Source organism: Lissotriton vulgaris, chromosome 10 (assembly GCF_964263255.1).
Source record: "Lissotriton vulgaris chromosome 10, aLisVul1.2, whole genome shotgun sequence".
Classification (NCBI taxonomy): domain Eukaryota; kingdom Metazoa; phylum Chordata; class Amphibia; order Caudata; family Salamandridae; genus Lissotriton; species Lissotriton vulgaris.
In genome coordinates this window covers 554,895,181-554,916,730 of record NC_141698.1, presented here as the reverse complement: position 1 = coordinate 554,916,730, position 21,550 = coordinate 554,895,181, and the positions used below count along the sequence as shown (strand labels likewise).

Genomic DNA, 21,550 nt, shown 5'->3' with positions numbered 1-21,550 from the left:
TGTTGACAAGACAGGCTCCAGGGCAGTGGAGTGGGAAGCATTTAAGTGTGTGGGAAGGGGGAGTGCATTGGAAAAACAGTCGGAATACAGCAGCAGCTGCGGAAAGACCTGCTGCGACACGCTAACAGATACAGAGTAGGGGCAGGCCTGTGCGCATGTTAAAGCACTCTCTAGTAATGCCAGATTCCAGCGAACACATTTTAACTTTCTACACCAAGCACACCACTAACACTTGACAGAATCTACCCGACCAGACACCCAGACTTGCCCAGATGCAGCCAGCAACATACTGATCTCTTGCATATGATGTGGACCTTTGGACGGTTACCGGACTACTGGGTGGATGTGGTTGCGAAACTACGCAGAATCACTGGACAGTCTATCGACCAGTCCCCTCAACACTGCTTGCTGGGCACTGTGACGCTGCATAAGGGGAAGAGAATATAGTCAAAGTTTGCGTTATTGGGGCTGGTGCTGGCAAAAAGGCGAATAGCAATCAGATGGCTAAGGGCGACAGGACCAGCTATTAAACCGGGGAAAGAGACATGATGGAATAAGTCGTTGTAGAGGAAATACAGATGAAAAAGGTATGCACAAACAAGTATTTGGCTGATAATATGGAGGCCTGGTCGTCAATGACCAGAGATTTGACGGCAGGAGTGGCGGGAGGACTTGAGGAGGCAATTGAGGACACACATGGGTAGCAACTGTGCTGTGTAAATGTGTCCTGAAAGTTCATGCTATATAATATATCATGATGTAAACCGCGAAATGTTTTTGCTCCTATTCTCTGTCAAAAGCGTAAATAAAAATATAAAAACATATATTCATATTTCTTGTACCCTTGATCACTGAAGCAATATTCTGAGGGGCTTGTAAAAAAAAAAACAAAAAAAATGAAAACACTGGTTTAAAAGCAGAGGACTGGGTGAAGAGAGCCAAAGAGGATAGACACGTGTATTTGTGTGGAACAAAAAATCATACCTTTGTGTTCTGTAGGACGATGCGCCTAAATGTAGCAGTGGTCACTTCAGAAATTAAGCGCTGCTCATAGTCGGCAATGGGAGAGGCGCCAACAAGATGTCTTCGGAGGGGGCTGTACTGAATGCTGAAGTTCTGAATAAAAGTCTCTAAAACCAAACATGAAAGAGAAAGTGTTAGTACATCTTTTTGGGCTAGTGATATTTAAAGTATAAGAAATGCAAAGCGTTTAAACAACTAAAAAGTACACTAAAAATTAACAAGATGTCTTTCCTCAAACACCCAGAGTCTGTGAAGACTGGCCCATTTTAGAAAAGTACTATCCACTTCACCGTACATATTATACTTGGTCTGGTCTAGCGAAAGAATGCCTCATTAGCAACAGAGGGGCTATGAGGCACCTCTCAATTTATTGGTTTGTTCAGCTGTCATTCATGTTTTGCTTTTGCCTAATAGAGCACACAGCAGGCGGCCATGGGTCATCCGAAACTCAGCCACTGGTTGCTTTGCGCTGTGGGTGTTGGTATTTGGCCTGATCACATGTGCACATCTTCCTAAAAAGAAGTGCACTTCAGTTCCAGGGCTAGTAGGCTTTGAGGGGGGTGATGAGTGCGTTTGACCAGATTGTAAGTATCCTTAGGCTGAATCCTTGCTCTTGTAAACAGAATCAGGAGTCCATGTGATGTAGAAAAATCGGCCGCTTTCGAGCGGAGGAAGAAGACGAGACTCGAGGATTATACCCTTAGAAATTGGAACTTGACAAATAATCGGAGATTTTGAAAACAAAGTTATTTTTTGAAGATTTGTAAAAACGAACATATGATACTGTAAATAGCCTTGAAAAAGCCCCGGCGCAAATCGCCACAGGAGGCGAAACACGTGTCGGCTGTTCATGTTTTAAACCGTATCCAATAAAAGTATTTTTTCTACATCACATGGACTCCTGATTCTGTTTACAAGAGCAAGGATTCAGCCTAAGGATACTTACAATCTGGTCAAACGCACTCATCACCCCCCTCAAAGCCTTATTTGTTACAAAACTCAAGCGGTCCAGAGTTTTTTGAGTGTGTTTTCCTCAATACATGAAAACGTGAAAACTGATATAGACTTGGCATTTCCTGTGGACCACTCCCTTTCCCGAGAAATCCAGGGCTAGTAGGCCAATGCTTTATCTTGTCAATGTTTTTTTCTTATCCTTTTTTAGTCACCCTAATGTTTTTAAACTACGTCTTCCCGTTACAGTAATTTGAAGTCAGTAGTACCTTTACTTTTTCATCAAAAATAATATTATCCTGTGAAACTAAAAAGCATACCAGTCCTGGTTATCAGTAAACCAGACGGTTAAAATGCACCATATTGTACTGAGATAAATATATGCAGTAATTATTTATTTTTTATTAACATTAACATTTTTATTGAAAGCACATGGTCATCACAGTTCGATAGCGTGGTGACATTTTTCTTTCTTTTATATTTGATGCATACGTTTGTAATAAAAAATGTATTCATCGCACCAGAGTTCCAAAGCGAGACATACTAGTTTACCAAGGCTTGATTTTCCTAATGGCATTATAAAGGACGCGTCCACCTTTAAAAGGCATTTTTGCCACGTTAGAGATAAATACCTCACCTAAACTTGGAAATAAAAATCCTGACAGCTAGATCGGAGTTGCGGATTTTACTCAGAAATACATTTCTTAGTGATAAAAATGATGCAGAGAGGGTCTAGCTGATCTTTGTATAGTTTCAACTTACAATATTGTTTATTGATTGTTTGCTGATGATGGCTGCTCTCAGGCCATTCCCACACCTTTCTGATGTAAAAGTAAAATGATAAAGGCTGCAAATTCAATTGTTAGCGTGTAAGGGAATAAAAAAAAACATGCTCGATATGGAAAAGAGAGACACTCCAGTGCAATTCAAAGCGTCTTTTATGTTGCTTGCTTGTAAGTGCTTCGTGCTACTTTGAAACTGCCTCAAAGGACTGCAATGGCGAGGGTTAGAAATCGGGGAATGAAAGAACGAGGTAGGAGTTCTCAAAATATAACCAACTTTCTCAAAGAGTTCATAGGACACTGGTTATTAGGGTGGTAGCAAATTTTGGGTAGCCAACCGTAGGAGTTAAGGCATTTAAATACGTAGAAATGAGAGGAAGAGAGGGGGTAAAAAGCTCCATTAGTTGACCTAACTTTCATTAAAGGGGCGTGTCAAACCTTCCTCAATGAACTCATCAAGAATTGCAACAAAGCGTTTGAATACTTGATGCTGGTCAAAAGTCTAGGAGGGTGGATCGAAAGAGTTTACTTTCAAGTCTCCTTTCTTCCAGGTCTGGATTTTAAGTCAGCTATGTGTAGTATGGTAACAACAGAGAAAGAATAAATAATTCAATATGTTATGTTATGTTTATTTTTGTATAGCGCACGGCTACTCAAAAAGAGTGTCCCGGCGCTTTTGAAAAGGAGACCTACTGCACAATAACACAACACATTAAAAAACAGGGAGATGGATACAGCGAAAAAAACAGAAGAAACAGCGGGACAACCTACTGGGTAAATAGCCAGGTTTTGAGGCCTTTCCTAAATGCAAGTAGGTTGGTGGCTCCACGGAGTGTGAGCGGCAATGAGTTCCACAACTGTGGCGCCAGCAGCCCAAAGGAGCGGCCTCCAATGCGAGCTCTCTTCACTCGCGGTACGACCGCCAGGAACAGAGATTCAGACCTCAGAGAGCGAGACGGATGATAGAAGGCAAGTCTCTTCTGGAGGTACTTTGCTCCCACCGCATGGAGAGCCTTATAGGCCAAAGTTAATGCCTTAAAAGCAATCCGTTTGCGGATGGGAAGCCAGTGTAACGTCTGCAGCAAGCCCGCGGCACTGGCTCGTCTGTTCAGACCAAAAATGGCCCTCGCGGCAGCATTCTGCACGACTTGGAGCCGCTCTAGCAGGTACTCTGGCAGGCCCAGGTACAGAATGTTGGAATAATCTAACCTAGAGCCTATCAGAGCCTGCACAGTCAGCTTCCTATGGTCCTCAGACAAAAGAGGTAAAAACCTCCGCAGCATCTTAAGGAGGCCGAAGCAGGTGCCCGTCACACCGAGGATCTGGGTTTTCAGTGTGAGACCCTTGTCCATCTTGACCCCCAGGTTCTTAGCAGTGTGGGATGAACAAGAAGGAGGAAACATGTCAATGGGCCACCAAGCTTGCCAGTCTGGCTCCGTCGCACACCCGAAGAAGAGTACCTCGGACTTATCGGAATTGCACTTGAGGCTGTTCAGTTGGAACCATTTAAAAACAGCCCCACGGCAATCCCGGATACTCTCCCCATCGAAGTCTCCTCCTCTCTTACAAGAGAAGAGGAGCTGGGTGTCGTCGGCATAGGATACGATCTGGGCCCCGAACGACTTCGCCAACGCCGCCAACAGGGTCATGAAGATGTTAAAAAGGGTCGGGCTCAATATAGAGCCCTGTGGGACCCCGACTCCCAGAGGCGGCATCACGGCGGAATCTGGGGAGGCCCAGACCGTTTGCCGGCGGCCGGCTAGAAAGGAGGAAAACCAGCTGAGCACCGTCCCCCGTAGGCCAATCTCATAGAGTCTTGCGAGAAGGCCTTCATGGGGGACGGTGTCAAAAGCCGCCGACAAGTCCAACATCACCAGCATGGCTTTGCCCCCAGTGTCCAGAACCCCTTTAATGGTTTCTGAAACCTCTAGGAGCGCGGTCTCTGTGCTGAGGTTTGGGCGGAAGCCGGATTGGGTGGCATGCAGAATCTCGTGTGTTTCCAAAAAATTGGAGAGCACCGTCTGAACATGCTTCTCCAAAATTTTTGTGAGAGCCGGCAACAGAGAGATAGGCCTATAGTTGACTGGGGCCCTAGGGTCGAGACCAGGCTTCTTAAGCAAAGGGATGACCATTGCCTGCTTCCAGGCCTGCGGAACCACTCCCTGACTCAGCGAGAGGTTCAGGAGAGGGTTTGCCAGTGGATTTATCACTTCCGCGATTTTTGCCAAAAATTTGGCCGGGCACGGGTCTAGAGGTGACCCAGATTTGAGATTGCCCATCAGCGCTAAGGAAGCAGGGGCTGAGATAGGTGGAAACACAGCCAACGTCGAACCAGGCGGGGTCAGAGGGTGCAAGTCATCCTCTGGGATGGACAACCCCGCGGGCACCACCGGTGGAAAGGAGTCTTGTATAAGTTTGATCTTGTTGGTGAAGAAGTTAGTGAGATCAGACGCCCAGGAATAGAAGGTCATGGACAGTGGCGTAACATGGGCCCTTGTAACCACCACGATGCAGGGGCCACTTTCAGCAGAGTACCCTGGCATGAGACCTCCTGATTGTGTCTTGAGGGGGGCCCTCCATGTACCTGCGGGGGTGGGGGGGGGGGGGGGGGAGGGTTGGGCGTCAAGTTTTTTTACGCCACTGTTCATGGAAGCAAGTGAAGTGCCCCCAGGATGGTGGAGATTTATTTATTAGCAGTTTTCTATGGCACAGTCAGAGTGCAAGAGAGTACTTCACATTAACATCAAGTAGCCCGATAGGGCTTGCAGGAGTAGAACTGTATGGAATAGCAACACATATAGGGTTAAAATGAATATTAACAATAGCCAATGATTACATGGGGAGTTGCGCGAACCTGATACATACACTAGGACAGCGTAGGTTTCTTAACACTAAGGGAGATAACAAATAGTCCTGTGGACGTACACTGAGAATGTTGTAGCTATACAACATGTAATACAAAATCGTTTGGCTGTCTAACAATCTTAGTTACATCATCTCTAAGGGTTATAAAGCATTCCTCAGCTTGTGAGATGACTCTGCAATATCAGGCGTCATAAGAAGATAGTGTCCTAATGTCAGAGGAGATGGATTTCCAGACACTAAGTGAGTTCTCGGCACATTAAGTTATTCTGTCCCTTTTAGAGTTGGATGTCAGCATGTGGCACTTCTTTCAAAGAGGCAAGAGACAATTCAAGTGGGCTGGTCGGTAGTACACTGTAGGCATGGGATACAACAAGAACTTGGACGTTGTCAGAAATTTGGGTTGTGATAAAAAAAGACCAATTTATTTTTAGGATATGCACATTTGGAACGATAAGGTCAGTTTTGTTGCAATGCATTCCTCAAATGAAAGAGGTACGTCGATATGAAAACCCAGTGAGTTTAGAAGACACGTAAGTGCAAGGGAAAGAGCCAGGCATGCATGGGTTGGCTGTTTTGAAGCATTTAATCTTAAGGAAGCACCCAACATCCTGTTTTGCTTGTGGACGAGGCATGGTGTCAGTGGTGATGTCATTGGCCAACAATATTTTGAGGTAGAATTGTATGTTGTTGAAGGGTGGGTGAATGCGAATGGGCTGATTAGCTACGATGGCCTTGCACCGCATGAAATAGTCTTTGGGAGGTCCAGAAATATTTGGGGGTACCTAAATCTCGCCCTATTCATGTACCCCATGTGTTGATCAGTGACTATTTGTCCCAGTTCACTGGCAGCTTGTCTTCTATTTAACAGGAGGTATAGGAAGTTCTTCCAGATGGGTCGTAGGGTGAAGGCCACGATCTACGGCCTGGCAATTCTAGGCCGCATGTCCTCATGAGCCCAGCTGCATTGACAGATCACCACGGCATTCTGATTACCGAGAAAGGGCGAGCTGCGTCACCTGAAGGACCTGAGGAAGTCTTCCCGGACCACACGATCCCTGGTACATCTAGATATCTGCTTTGATCCAGGAAGAAAGACATTTCATCGCAGAAAGAGACTGTGTGAGCCACTGTCCTGGGTGGTTAAAGACCGACTACAAAGTGGGGGTTGCCTATTAGTGACTACTCGTCTCAACATTAGTGAACATACCAACGCCTGCCCAGGACCTTAGGGCACTGAGAAGAGGGGGTCCCAGTAATCCAACAAACAAATGTATACCATACGCAACTCAAAAACAAATTATCACTGAGTTCACAAGCATTGTTATTTAATCACAATGTTGTCAAGTATGAATTCAAGAAATATATGTTGAATATTTACAAAAGTATTTACAGTGCCCCTGGAAGAAGAGAAGGGAGGGGTGATAAAGTGAAGGACAGTGAAGGTGAAGGATGGTGACATATAAAAAACGGCCAAGCGGCCTCACTGTACCATGTGTTGTACGTCAAACATAGACATATACATCATAAATGGAAACAAAATTCAGGTACACATCATGCTCCACATAGAAATACAAATAATCAATTCACAGAGTGGAGCTGAGAGTTACAAAGAGCTGTTGAAGTTTCGACCCCTATATAGTAACAGGTATTAATGGTATCCTTGTGGCGGGGTCTTCATCAGGACGGGAGAGGCGGAGCAATGACCTGTTAGGATAATTAATGGGTATTACCATATATTGAATCAATCAATTTAAATCTAGCTATGCAGGCACATATTAATAAAGGACAAAACATACCGATTGGTCGTTTGTCGGGGGAGAGAGATGGATGTCCAACCATGGAACTTCAAAATCTAAAGAGGAAAGTATAGTCCATAATTACAGAGCCATCCTATATTCAAAGTTATCACTGAGGAGGATGAAATAATCAAAAGACTCACAGTATCGGTGGAGATGTAATACCACTGTAATCTGCAAAAAGGGGGAAGCGAGAGAGCATGTCACTACTCAGCTATTATCCCTCAAAGTTATGATATTGACCAAAACAAATCAGGAGGGTGACTTACTAGAGTGGAGTTAAGTTTGGGCACCCGCCCGCAGGTCGGTCTGATAAGGAAGGAATGAAGCACGTCTGACGAATTGCGTCCGAAATCCGTATGATCTGAGAGTATGACAGATCCGTTTTTTTAAAATACATATCAGCGCGACTAAATGGCTACATAAGTATGAAGGATCCGGGCAAGGCTTACCGGAGGGGAAACGGGATGAGTCTGTCTACGTACTGCAGCGTGCGGTCAGCAATGGAGACCCGCTGCTTCCTGTAGAATACGTAACCATGGAGATCGTGTCACGTGGTCACGGTCTCCATGTCTGAAATGAAAGAAAGACTGCGAGTCTCAAGGAATCTGCACTGTGTAGCAGAAGGAAATGTTTTACACACGAAAAAATTATTACACAGGGAGATATGATTAAATCAGTCTGCTCGAAGGAAGGTGGATGACTGAAATTATAATACATGCTGACACATTTCGAATTTGTTGAATATGTAACCATGGAGATCGTGTCACGTGGTCACGGTCTCCAGGTTAGGGATGAACAAGAGTGCCAAGTGATCTACATATTGAATACGAAGGATATTCGGCACATGTAAAGAGTTTATACACAATGATTGCATCAGTGTACAGGATGACGGGGGACAGAATTGATAATGCACGCCGGCATGTTTTGAAATTGCAAAATAAATGGCCTTTTTAAATTGTTGTAACATATATACAGTCTAGTCGCAGTGGCGCTGTTAGAAGAGGCAAAACATTTTTAGGAAAAGCCAGTACATTGGTTTCAATCAAAAGTCCTCAATGTGCATAAGGCCATATAATGTCATAGAAGCACAAGCGTGACCAAGATTACATCAAAGCATCTACCTGTCATTATAGAGAATCAGAGTTCGAACACATAGAGCAATTATCACAATTGTAATTATAGCGCTATTACATGTTGCTTAATAAACAGCTAGATGCCTATTTAGGACCCCCAGAGAATAGAGAGGGGGGTCGTTGATATAAAGGCCAGATCCAGATTGTGAAGTATAAGTAATGGACATAGTCAGTATATCAATTAAGTGAGTGTGGCCAACTGGGTGAAAGAACTATCATTGTCATTAAGGCCAGAATTGATCGAATCGAAAAAGAACATCCATTTTGATTCCCGCACATTGAGAATGTTGCTGATATTGCCACCACGTGGTCCCAACAATGCTTTCTCAAGGATCACCCATTTGAAACTGTCTGGAGGGTGTAGGGCCGACTTGAAATGTTCCACTAGGGATGCACTTTGAACTTCACATCGTATTCTGCTGACGTGTTGTAGGATCCTGACTTTTGCCTTTTGCTGTGTCTGTCCAATGTAGATCTGGTTGCAAGGGCATACTATTGCATAAATGATGTTGGTGGTATTGCAATTGGTATGTGATTTGAGCTGGATTTTGTGTTTCAAAAAAGGAGTTTAAGAAAAAAAAATTTAAACGACAGACACATAACCTTAAGGGGATCCCTAGGTCACAATTTCCCATCCACTAACGTTCAAAATCTAATGATTGAAAAAGCAATCAAAAGAGATCAACAAAGAAAGGAACAATCCCAAGCTATCGGTAAGAAAACACAAGCACGGTTCGGGCTCCCAAAATCATTAGATCCTGGCTAGCCCTGAAAGTCTCTCCAAAGCAAAACTTCATCAACATATGCTCATGGAACGTACAAGGTTTTGGTAAGAATCAATAGGACAATGAAACAGTGTCTGTCCTTCGGGTGTTCGATATCGTTATACTACAAAAAACATGGAATCCGAACCCAACCCCTGTAAAAGACTACACAGAACATCATACTCCAGCAGTAAGGATGTCACATTATGCATCCTAAGAGAGGTCTTGATTAGGAGTAGACTGGCTGCAATCAACAGAAACAACAATTAACCCCTTGCGTGCGGCGGGAATTCCCCGCCCATGCTGACTCCGCCTTGCGCGGGCGGAGTCATGACGGAATGGTTCCGTCATCAGCACAGCTCACCCGTAGCTGATGACGGAACCGCTCCGTCATCAGCATGCAAGGGGTTAAAGGGCAAAAACTACTACTCTTAAACGTTTACATTCACCCAAGCAAATCTAGGAAAGCCAGAAGGAGCACCACCTTGCCAAATTTAATAAAATAATTCTAAAACTTAAACCCCTAAACACACTTTATAGTCACTGGGGACTTTAATACCAAATCTATACAAAAATCTGTCAGTGCCCCACCCACAGTTAGAAAATATACAAATTCCATCAAACTAATTTGAGATTTAAGCTTGCGACAGAAGATCAAAGCTCAAGATCTAAAAATTCGAAATGAAGTGGTACAGGAGAAAAAGCCTGCATCCATAACCTACGTAAAGGGCAGGATATGCTCAATCATAGACTATACATTCATCAGAAGTGACTTCATTTCATTGGTCAAATCTTTTCAAATCAGCCCCACCTGAAAGTGACCACTTTCTGCAAACTTTAAAAATCGAGCCAACGCCATGAAAACTGACCAAAACAAAAGAATTAGGATCACTACCTGAAGGTTACAATACAAAATGTCTAACATAGTGCAGTGAAAATTGCGAGCAAATAATGGCAACGGTACATACTTAAGTAGAAAATGTAAAAGGGCGGAGTCCAGATGTAGAGCTTCACAACTGGCTAGCCCCAACAAGGAAGCAACTCATTACATTTCGGATTAAACAAGTGGCTCATCCCAAGAAGGCAAAAGGCCCTATAATGGATAGAGGTTCAGGAAAGAGATGGTATATGAAGGTGCTTTAAGACTATAAAAAGCAAATAGCTTAGGAAGTAAGAACAATCACAGCACATGTTAAGTGAGGACATAAGCGTGACAAATTTGAACTTCGTCAAACGAGGGCCTTATACAAAAGAAAATGTTGGAAAGCTAAAAAGGCAAAGCAAGAGGATGCATGGAATAATTTATTACAGTCTAGCAACTCCAAAAACAGCAGATAATTCTGGGGGCTGATAAACAGGCTCAGCTGGGTCTCAGAATGTCGTTTCAATACAGGGATCTCAGAGGAAAAGTGGAAGCAGCCTATTTGCAAAATGTACATGCCACTTGCCGCAGCCTCAGGAGGAGAAGAAAAACATACAGATGCAAAATAAAAAAATGGTATTGTCATTTACAATGGCAATAGGTGAGCATTAGAGAGTATTAGCAGACACAGAGACACACACACACACACACACACACACACACACACACACACACACACACACACACACACACACAGCCACACACACACACAGCCACACACACACACACACATAGCCACACACACACACATAGCCACACACACACAGAGCCAAAAAAAACCCCAATAAGTGTAAAAAATAATCTGGAAAAGAAAACGGTGGCTGTTTGAAGGCTAACACGTTAAATAACTTACTAATGAGATGTGTGCGAAGATAGTCAGTGATAAGCTCTTCTGTAAACCTCCTCCGGATTACCACTGTACCAGGCCGTCAGTTGAAAGAGAATAAGAATGTATCCAAATGCATCTAAATACGCGAAAACTCATGGAAATCTCTCGAAAAGGAGAAGTCATACCTTAGTGTTTAATAACGTGGTGAATTGTCCGATCCAACCTCTCAAGCACACTCTGGATGTATACGCCGGTACTGAATGTCCGTGGTACGGTGACCCTCGTACGCTCACTTCATGACCAGCCAGTTAGCTAAGATGACTCCACCTCGAGACTACTACTCGTAACTTCGTACAAGCCGCTTAAAAACTTATCAACAGGAATAACCGGACGACTCAAACACGGGCTTCGCTCCTTGAGCGGACACGATACAAGCTCCTCTACTAACACCACGCGCAGAACGTATACAACGTGATCGAATGGTGGTCATGAAAATAGAAACAGGACTGCTGATGCTAGAAATGGGCGCCATCTTGGAGTGTGTAAATGGAAACAACTACGGAACAAAGTGAGCAGCAAAGTGTCTGGTGTTCCGTGATTAATTATACAAACGTGATATCACCATGAAGAAATGCAAGAAAACTCCAAACCACTAAACAGTAAATAACAAAAATAACAAAATGGTCATAATGAAATTGCCCATGTTAATAAAATCGAAACAGTGAAAAAAACAGAAATAAAAAAAACGCCCATAAACGCCCACCACTAGAAAAGGGGCGGGGCTTAAATAAAATCCAAAAACGAGAGAGAAACGCCCCCAAATCTGGAAAAGACGGGGCTTGAATGGAGTGACGCCCCTCTCCTACAATAGGCTGGCCTCCGTTTAGGAAGCCAGCCAATGGAGAAGAGGGGCGGATTCAAGCCCCACTGTAGAAAACATCTAGAAAACATTAAATCTCGGAGCTCTGCCCACACTGCTGCGCAGTGCGACGCTAGTCCGAGACCTAAAAACTGATTGTAGACCAGTCCTTAGGAGGACAAAGCAGGCACAGCAAACTATAGAAGGGTCGCTGACCGCGCAAATACACAGACGACAACATTAAAAAAAAAAATGATGCACACCTAATTGAGGACAAATGTTTGGGAAAAGTACTGAAGAAGCTATCAGCAGATAGGGCACCAGGCTCAAAAGGCCTTCCGAACACTCTCTTTAAATGTGACACAGAATTCTGGGCCACATTTTAACAAAATTGTTCAATCAGATAGAGCACAAATAAGACATAATACACCCCACCGCCCCTCATCATCAAGGAAAGAGAGCATTTTACATCCCATATAAAAAAAATGGCAGCCAACTTTCACCTTTGAACTCCAGGCTAATAGCATTGACTGTTATTGAAGCCAAATTGTATGCCTTATGTCTAATTGAAGATTTCTAAGTTTGGGCTGAAGAGAAGAAACTAATTCACAAACAAAAACAGGTTTCAGAGCAGGTATGGGGACAATCACAAACTTATCAGTACTAAGTGTATTAACAGAAAAAAACTATACACCAAAACTAAATTGTCTATTTGCCTGCTTTATCTATCTCAAAGCTGCCTTTGATAGAGTGCCTCGTGGATGCCTCTGGACAAAACTGGTAAGGTGGGGTATCCCGGGCAAATTGCTTAATGCAATTTTCACCCAGTACAGTGAAACACGGGCACAGGTTAAGATCGGAAATGGGAGTAAAGTAACAGCCAAAATCCCTACCAGCCATGTACTAAAACAGGGGTCTGTCCTAGCCCCCAATCTGTTCAATAAATACCTAGTAGATCTGGCCAAACATCTAGCAAATTTCCAGGGGTTTTACCCAAGATTAGCAACAGAAAAATCGGGTTCGTACAATATGTAGTTCACAGACATACTCGGTCAACACCTATTGGGCTTCAAAGGACAATACATGCATTGGTCAAATATAGAACATGAGGGGCTAGTAATGAATTTGAAAGAAAAAAAAAAGTAGTCAGCCTAGAAGACAAAAAAATCGAGTCATTCTCACAGATAGTGAAGGACAAAAGCATAGAAGTAGCAACAGCTTACAATTATCTTGGGGTTCATGTGGAACACAAGTTCTCTTTTTAAAAGCACTGTGCTTCCCTACATGTCTAGGCGCTGTCTTTAACCCCTTCGATGCTCATGACGAGCTCAGCTCGTCATGAGGGACACCTCTCGTGTGCTTATGACGAGCTGAGCTCGTCATGACCACACCCGTTTTTATTGCTGTCCAACACAGCAGAGGAATATCTGCAGCATCCATGTGGTTAATCTGTGCATTTAAGTTGTTACCAAAAAATCGTAATTGCTCCTCACATAACCATCTTTTAAAAGTAATGGAAGCCAAGCCTCTACCCACTTTGGCATAAGGAACAGAAATCATGCATGGGAAGGAAGTTTTGAAAGCTTTGGTCACACGACCAAAGACACGCCTTTTGAATGTAACAATCTGGAAAATGGGACAGATAAAGAATGAAAAGAAGATGTGATAACAATTATGAAGTAGACGGGATGTGCTCGATTGTGGAGCCATACCAATGCATTATCACAAATGCACATCTAAATAAGTAGGGTGAAAGCTAGAGGACCCTTGTACTGAAGGTACTGAAAGATCTAATAACACCAGGACTACTGTACCGCCATCATCACTTTGGCTCAGAAGATCATAGATAGCAACAACTACTCCTCTAATACTGCTAGGCCTAAAGTCAGTATGCACTGAGTGTGATAAATTATTGTTTAAACATATTCTTACAGTAGGTTGCAGGCAGGTCTTTACGACTGCTTGGACGGAAAACATACAAGAGAAACAGTTCAATAAGTCACCAAAAAGTAATGGTCTTAGATGGACTTCTTCAGCAGTGCGACCAATGTGGCAGCTTTCAGTAAAGATGGACTAGACCCAGCCCTCAAGAAAGCACTGGTGATCGTAAGGATTGTCATCACTGATCAAAGGTAGAAGGCTAATATAACTTGATGGTCATAATGTCAACTGGGGAACCTGACAGCTGGCTTTTAGAAGTCATATTAGAGAACATACTCTTCATACAGAGTGGAAAAGCAGGCTAAAAAGGCAATAGGCTCAAGTGGAAAAGCAAAATAAAAAGGTTTGAGGAATGGTTACACTTTTCCAAGGTACATTAACCTTAGGTGGAAAAAATCTGCATATTCATCGAATCTCTCACACAATGCCTCAAATTATGCATCTATGATCGAACAGGGTAGCAGATGTTATACTGGGGGCTCTACAGGGTTTATTGGTGCAGTAAGAAGCTGTGATCTGTTTTAGTGCAAAGTTATGAATGCACATTTGCCTGAACCATAGGAATTTTCACACCTGTGTGTAGCCATTTGTTTTGATAAGTATTTTTTATTAAGAGGCACAGATTTGATGGCACCATAAAAGTTCTAACTGTAAAGTGAGGATGAACAGCAAGAAAGAGGGGTAAGCGTCAGAATGAATGGTACTGTGCAGAAGCTAGGAGCTAAATCTAGACTAGTAAAATTCTTCCAGCAGCTACCAATATGAGATTGACATTTGGTTGAAAGCAAGGGCATAGAAACGTCAGGAGTATGAGTGGTTGTATCATTAGAAGCTTAATGCCCGAGATCATAGTATATAGAATGCGGTTCTTGTAGTACGTGTATTCAGCGTTACAAGACAACAGCTAAAAAAGACATCAAGTCAGTTAAATGATGATTAAGAGGGGAAGGGACTACTAAAATCAATATATTTAATACGCTTATACTGGCATAGGAATTAAGATCACCTGAGAGGTTAACGCCATTGACTGGAAACGGAGGTGAAAAATATACTACAGATTAGATCCAAGATAAATCCCGAGAGATGGATAATTTGACTCACATAGTTTTAAGGGATGAGGAGAACTTGGGTTACATAGATCTGGTATGTAAGGAGGATTTCAAGATCATTTCTAATCCACTCTTTCATGCAAGTCTCCATTTACTATAACTAAACATAATGACTTACTCATGGCAACATTTATTCAAAAATATATATTTGGAAGAGGCCATGTATTCCTTCTCTTTATTTTAAATTAATTTACTTGCTTTTTTCTGACCTCAATCCTTTTACTTTCAAATTATTTCCCCCTCTTTAGGCAATACAATACAATAATTTTGAAATACAGAATGAAAGAAACATAAGTGAATGTCAAGAAATCTTCACAACTATTTGGTTCAAAGTGGTGTTAATGGAGAAGCCCTAAAACACAAATAGATGGCCATGAAGTTTATTAACTCTAAACTAGTCAACTATTTCAGCACCTATACCTCTTTTTTACCCCCTAACTACATTACTCTCTTTCGCAACACATATTTATGCTAGAAAAACCAATTAGAATAGGAGATGGCCTTAAGTATGAAGGATTAGGTCCCACATTACACATTCTGTGTTTAGTTTAGGCTTGGTCAGTACACATTTTATGTCAATAATGACTTTTATGCATGTAAAAAATATAGAAAATGAGAATATAATGATCAGTTTTTCTAAATTGAGGTATAATGTGTTTTGTTTAAGTAAATATAAGAAAGACCGAACATGCCTTAATTTTTTTAATGAAGTAGTTTTTATTTTCCTACTTCTTTCTTGTATTGATGTCCCAATCGGATTTGCTGAGATATTTCTCAACCTACGATTACTCTAGTTTTTCATCATCAGAGCTTCTTTTTTCACAGAATGCTAATTCAGTATGGGGCATGGTATAATTGTAATAATAATGTTTAAGATTATTGAGGCAGGCCATCACAGGTGTAGTTGGCCAAGTGCTGTGGTGGTCTTGTCATTGACTGCATTATACTGGTGCTTTGGATAACTGGTATAGTATTGGCTAGCAGCAAACCTGAAAAGGTTGAGAGATGGCAAGAGATCAAGAATTAGATACCAGATATACATCTCTGCAGCCAAGTAGAGGCAGAGTGGTAATCATAATCAAATAATGGTCAAAGCCTTAGGAGAAACCATCTGTTAAATAATGATGATAAAGCTCCTGATTGTAATAAAGGTTTGTGGACTAAGAAATGAACCTCATGAGATAGTCTATTTCTATAGTAACATCACGTTTACTAAGCAGCGATCCTAAATAAATTCTTTTGCCACTCAATGATTTGCGCACTCTATAAAAAACAAAAATAATAACATATCTGTGACATAAAAACAAGATCGAAACAAAGTTAAAGCCAATTAATCAAACAGGTTTAGTTAATCATATGTGTGCTTTTGAAAATTCATCAATTTAAAAGACAAAGACAAGAGAAAGTGAACTATGCAACATACCAATAGTGGGTTTCAAAAGACCTTCCTTCTCGTCGAGGATGTAGTGGATTTCTTCCTTAAGATCAATAATTGCAGCAAACTCCTTAACAGGAGCCAACAGTGATGCACCTAATCTCACAGCATAATTCCAAAATAGAGTTGAGTCAATGAGGTAAATATTCAAGGTTTTGTTAGTCCTGCATCTAAGACCAGTTATGTTAATAACATAGGGGCTACTATTAAGTTCTACAAATCTTTTCTCCTCAATGTGAGGAACAGACACCTTTTTGTTAGTCTTCCCATGGGAAGAGAATGGTAATTCCAAAGTCTGCAAGCCATTTTGCTTTGATGTTGTAGAATTGATCAAGCCCCTGTTCACGGTCCTGCAGCAAGCAGTATAATGGTTGAAGGGACTATAGAAGCTCAGAAAATTAGTGCATTCAATTGTACTTGTAATGACTTGCATAAAAGCCTGTTCCCTGAGGTAGGAGTCCAATGCTGCTTCTATTTCGAAAAAGTTGCACCGTGGCACGTTGACCGTACTTGGTTGAACTCCTGATGTGTGGTTGATGCACAGTTCACAGACGTTGTGAGTTCTTGAGATGGAATGCCAGTGGGGAAACAACACAGTATTGCAGCATGAATACTTCTGGTTTTCTCTCGTCTGGGGTACTGAATCTGGTACAAAGGGGTCCACAATAGGAGGATCCGTGTGTCTCAGGTGGCGAAGGATGCGGTCAGATACTGCACTATTATTACAGTTGTTGTACTTTAGTACCACCTCGGTGATCTATATACAAATAGAAAAAATAATGATAGGATATACATAAATTGTTTCACACTACATATACAATAGACTAAAAATAGAGGACTGCAATTAATTGCTTTCTTAAATGGAATACTTTGCATCTCAAATAGTAGATTTTACATTCACCAAGAATTGTGCCCATTCCTCTAGAAGTGAATTGTGCCCATTGTTCTAGAAGTAAATTTAAATATAAATTCTATAGAAGTCAACATAATTGCAATAATAACAACCACCATCCTCCAAAATCTATGCACATCAGCAGTAAATGGTCATTCTAGCAGGTTCAACACTTCACCTATCCAACCACAAGCAACATTATCATCAATCTGATGGTTGGTGAGGCTCACCAGATTTGAAACCAGGCCTCAGGGCTCTCAAACGTCTCATCCATGCAATATTTACTGCACCCCGGCTGCATTCAAACTAGAGTACAACATTCTTGACTAATATTCAGAGGCTTTAAGAGTTTTGTCATTAACAAAATTATTAAAACATCCAAACCCAGGTAGCAATCCAGCTTTATATTAACACCAGCTGTTGACTAAAGATGGTACAGTACAAACAAATTCAACTCTTTAAAAGGCTTCACAGACATCCTCAAGAAATCTGTGTTTATTGCACCTATATTCTACTGTTATTAAAGTTGGGGCAAATTGTCTAATATAAACCAATACAAAAAGAAAAATTAATTATAGTATAAAAAAAATCAAACCTCTATCAATGGCTACAATCCAATTAACAAATCAACTGGTATAAGTCAGAGGTTCAACCACGAATTTAATTCAACAAAGAAGTATGTTTTTGTACATTTATGTTAATTTCACAACGCAGACAACTTCCTCAGTAACTTTGATCATTACACACTAGGTACACTACTTCATGTTAACAATTCTATACTTCTTTAAAAAAAACCTGTCTCATTTGTGACTTGTTTCAATTAGATCACTATATAAACCCATTTAATCCATCCCAAAAAGCTGGATATTAACTGTAAATTTCAAGCTCATCAAATCTCTACTGCCAATTTTTCAACATTTCATCCCACAAAACAAGGAACCTATATGCAATAGTGTGACAAATTATTCAACAAGACATGGCATGTCAAGACTCTTTAAAAATAGATGTTAACAATAAACATATATTGTCATCAGTGTGTAAAAATATGTTGTGAAACATCTCAATGTGTGAAACTGTGCTTGATCTTTTGCCACACTTCTTCAGAATGTCTCAAGTACTGAAAGATAGGCTGTGCAATTTTATTGGGGAAGAAAAAAGTAAACTGAGATTCTTTCTTATGGTGAAGGTCTGTTGGGTTCTAAAAGACTTGTTTTGGAATTTGGAGACAGAGAAACAATTAAATAGACAAAGATCTGAGGCAGAGGTTTTGTCTTGTGGGGTGTGGGTTACTTTAGACAACTGGCTGAAGTAGAAAGCAAGTAGACAGCTTTGTAGAAAAAGACAGAAAAGCAATAGAAGGGAGAAGAATATGGAGCAATGCAAGGTCTCCTTGCACTATATGAATGAACAATTGAAGGAAGACAATTCTGCATGGGTTCATTAGTGGCTAGAGACGAATATGGAGAAGGCTTAGACCGCGCTTCAATTGAGGGTGTAAAACACAGGAGACCTTGGGATTATGTATGTCATGCATTAACATTCTGTGGTGTTCTTTTTTTTGTGGTGTCTGTAATATGGCAGCATGCAAATTGATTTGGAGGGATTTATTCAAGGAATTATATGCTTTGATGTTGTGCATTGAATGAATCGACTGCGAGATGATACACAAGATTACAATAATTTATTTTATTAGCTTTCAACAGAAAAGTTTTCGCTATAAATATAAGATATATCATTAGTATGAAAAAATGTAACAAATGTGAATTTAATAAATGACTAGTCATACGTTAGTTTTAGAATTCAAATAGAATTAGTTTTCACTTACAGTTTGGCAGTTTCACACTTCGTTTAATATCAGCCCCCTTTTCCATGCAGGCAGCACCTGAGGTAAGATCTATTCTGGAGAAATCTCTCTAATTCCTGAAGTTTCTGTATTTACTGAAATATTTACAAGTGAAATCCTATAATGATCTTTTGTCAGACTCTACAGGGTAAGATTATTTTGTAATCGAAGAAAGTTAGGCAATTATCATTGTTGAAAGAGGGCTTCTTAATGGCACACTCATTTTCATTAAGGAAATAAGACTTGCTGGCTCTGTAGCAAACCACGGTTACTTCCTTGCCTGCAGACCACGAAGTGCAGAGACGTTTTAAGGTATGGGCAAAGTGGCATCTGGCCCGGGACCCCACCCTTTCAGTGGGGGGCCTGATAGAGCCAGCTCTGTTCTGCAGAGGGTCGTGCCCTGATGACTGAAAAATTCTTAAAAACATTGTTTTAAATACCGTTTTCCTTTTATTTATTTTTTATGTGGGTGATGCATCAGTCTATTACAGACATTTTTCAGAGAAGCTGAGAAATGTTGTATTTGTGTTTGATGTCACATACCTGTAAAATGAATTTTAGATCAAAGCAGGACCGGACATATGATAAATGGGAGGGTGTCACGGAGATTGATTGCAAAAATATTAGTGAATTGCAGCTGTGTTACAAAATTGAACACACATCACTATCCCCGACTATATATGTTGTGAACACATTTAGAATCTGGACGTGTGTGCCTGTGCACTGTCACTGATGTGTGTCTAATTACCGGAACATTTATGATAAAAGGAATTATACAGGAGCGGCTTGGGTCTGGGAAAAGAGGCCAGGGTAGTTGGGGGAGGGGGTGGTTGTGGGAAGGGGTGGATGAGGGATGACAGAGACAAAAAAAAAAAAGCGCTCTTCCGCTCCTTTTCTTTCCAGTGCAGGCAGGCACAGGCTTCCAGACTGCCCAACGCCCAATCCTAAAGCTGTTTTCATGCATCCGACCAGCTTCAGGATTGGCCTGAGCGCCATGAATTTGCACTCCCAGACAGTCTGGGAACGTGCCACTGCTCTCTCCAACTCGGCAAGGAAGCTCGTGTTGAAGAAAACTTCAGTGCGCATGACTGTTTGGCCAGCCTGAGACCCACCACACCGCCCCCCCCCACTCCCCAGTACGGTCCCCTCCATGGCCCCGACCCAAGACTCAGCACAACAAAAATAAAACTATAATAAAAGAAGTTTTAAACAAGTTTTACTTTAGTTTTATTTTACCCATTTCCGTGGATGGCGGGCGGGGGGGGGGGGGTGCAGGCAATGCTCGCCGCTGGAATTATATGCCCTTATAGCATTTTGGATACTTTCCACTCCTCGAGTCGAGGCTGCCCACTTACATGCACACACAATGCTTCATCTGCTGAAACCTTTTCGGCTGTTTGTCACCATCATCTCTATTAGAACACTAGACACTCTTTACTTTATCCTATAATTCATTTAATATATTCTGAACTCTACTATCCTCCCTGTAACAGCATTCCTCCTCTCATCTCAAGTCCTTCGGTACCCCCTCCATTTCACATAATTTCCCAATGCTACTATTTCCTTTCCATCTTTAAGGTAACCAAGGCTGCACACCTCATTCTCTTGACCAGAGGCATTGAGCTAGTTGAGACAGCTTCTGTGGAAATCTGAAATAATTTCCGTTAGCATAAGCTGTAGCCATTTTGGTTGTGGCATCCATTTTGTTAGCTATGTAATTCTTCCGTCTTCACTGTTGCTTGCCCTTCAATTCTGCTTGAGTCATTAGCTTTAGTTAACTCTTTCTGTACTGGGCCAAAGCAATGTATGTGCTGAGCAAAGGCCTGTAGCTGTTGAAATGCACTTGGTTAAATCTGTAACTGTCAACTATGTCCTGCTGTTGTAAAGAGTTCTGTTCCCCCTCCCACTTTGCTGACTAAGTGATCTCCCATCTGCCCATGTTTGTTGGTAACTATTCCTGTGTAGGCCTTTACCTTCTATTTGTATCTACATGCGTACTCTGCAACAAACGGTGTATATAAGCACCATGGTCTGTGTATTCAATGTACTACCTCCTGGAACACTTGATAGTGTTGTACGGACTTGGTCCCACTCATGAGTGATTAATAAACTTGTTATTGGAATTCCAGCTTCAGTGCCAATCTCTATTTTGTTGGTCTTCGGACCCGTGGACAGAGAAGGGGGACCCCTACACCGGTGTGCCCATTAAAAGGCACATTTCCACACTTCAATAATGATGAAATGCCTTGCGATATTCCTCATTCACACTTCTCCGAACCACTCATCCTCAAGATCGAACGTCTGTGTTCCACGCAGATCTTTAACTTCTCCTTTCATGGATGCCACCTCAATTTCAGAAACAATTCTACACACTAGATATTTTAGGTGTCCTTTTGTGGGGTG

General features: G+C 41.7%; 1 protein-coding gene across 1 annotated transcript in view; it reads right to left on the bottom strand.

The window, feature by feature from the left end:
- TXNDC11 (thioredoxin domain containing 11) overlaps positions 1 to 21,550 on the bottom strand; it is a 538,914-nt gene that overhangs the window by 103,161 nt on the left and 414,203 nt on the right. Inside the window, exons 8-9 of the mRNA XM_086941405.1 lie at positions 16,401 to 17,169; positions 985 to 1,130 (exon numbers count right to left, since the gene is read on the bottom strand). Coding sequence (XP_086797531.1) covers positions 985 to 1,130; positions 16,401 to 17,169 — 915 coding nt within the window. The remainder of the gene's footprint in view (positions 1 to 984; positions 1,131 to 16,400; positions 17,170 to 21,550) is intronic.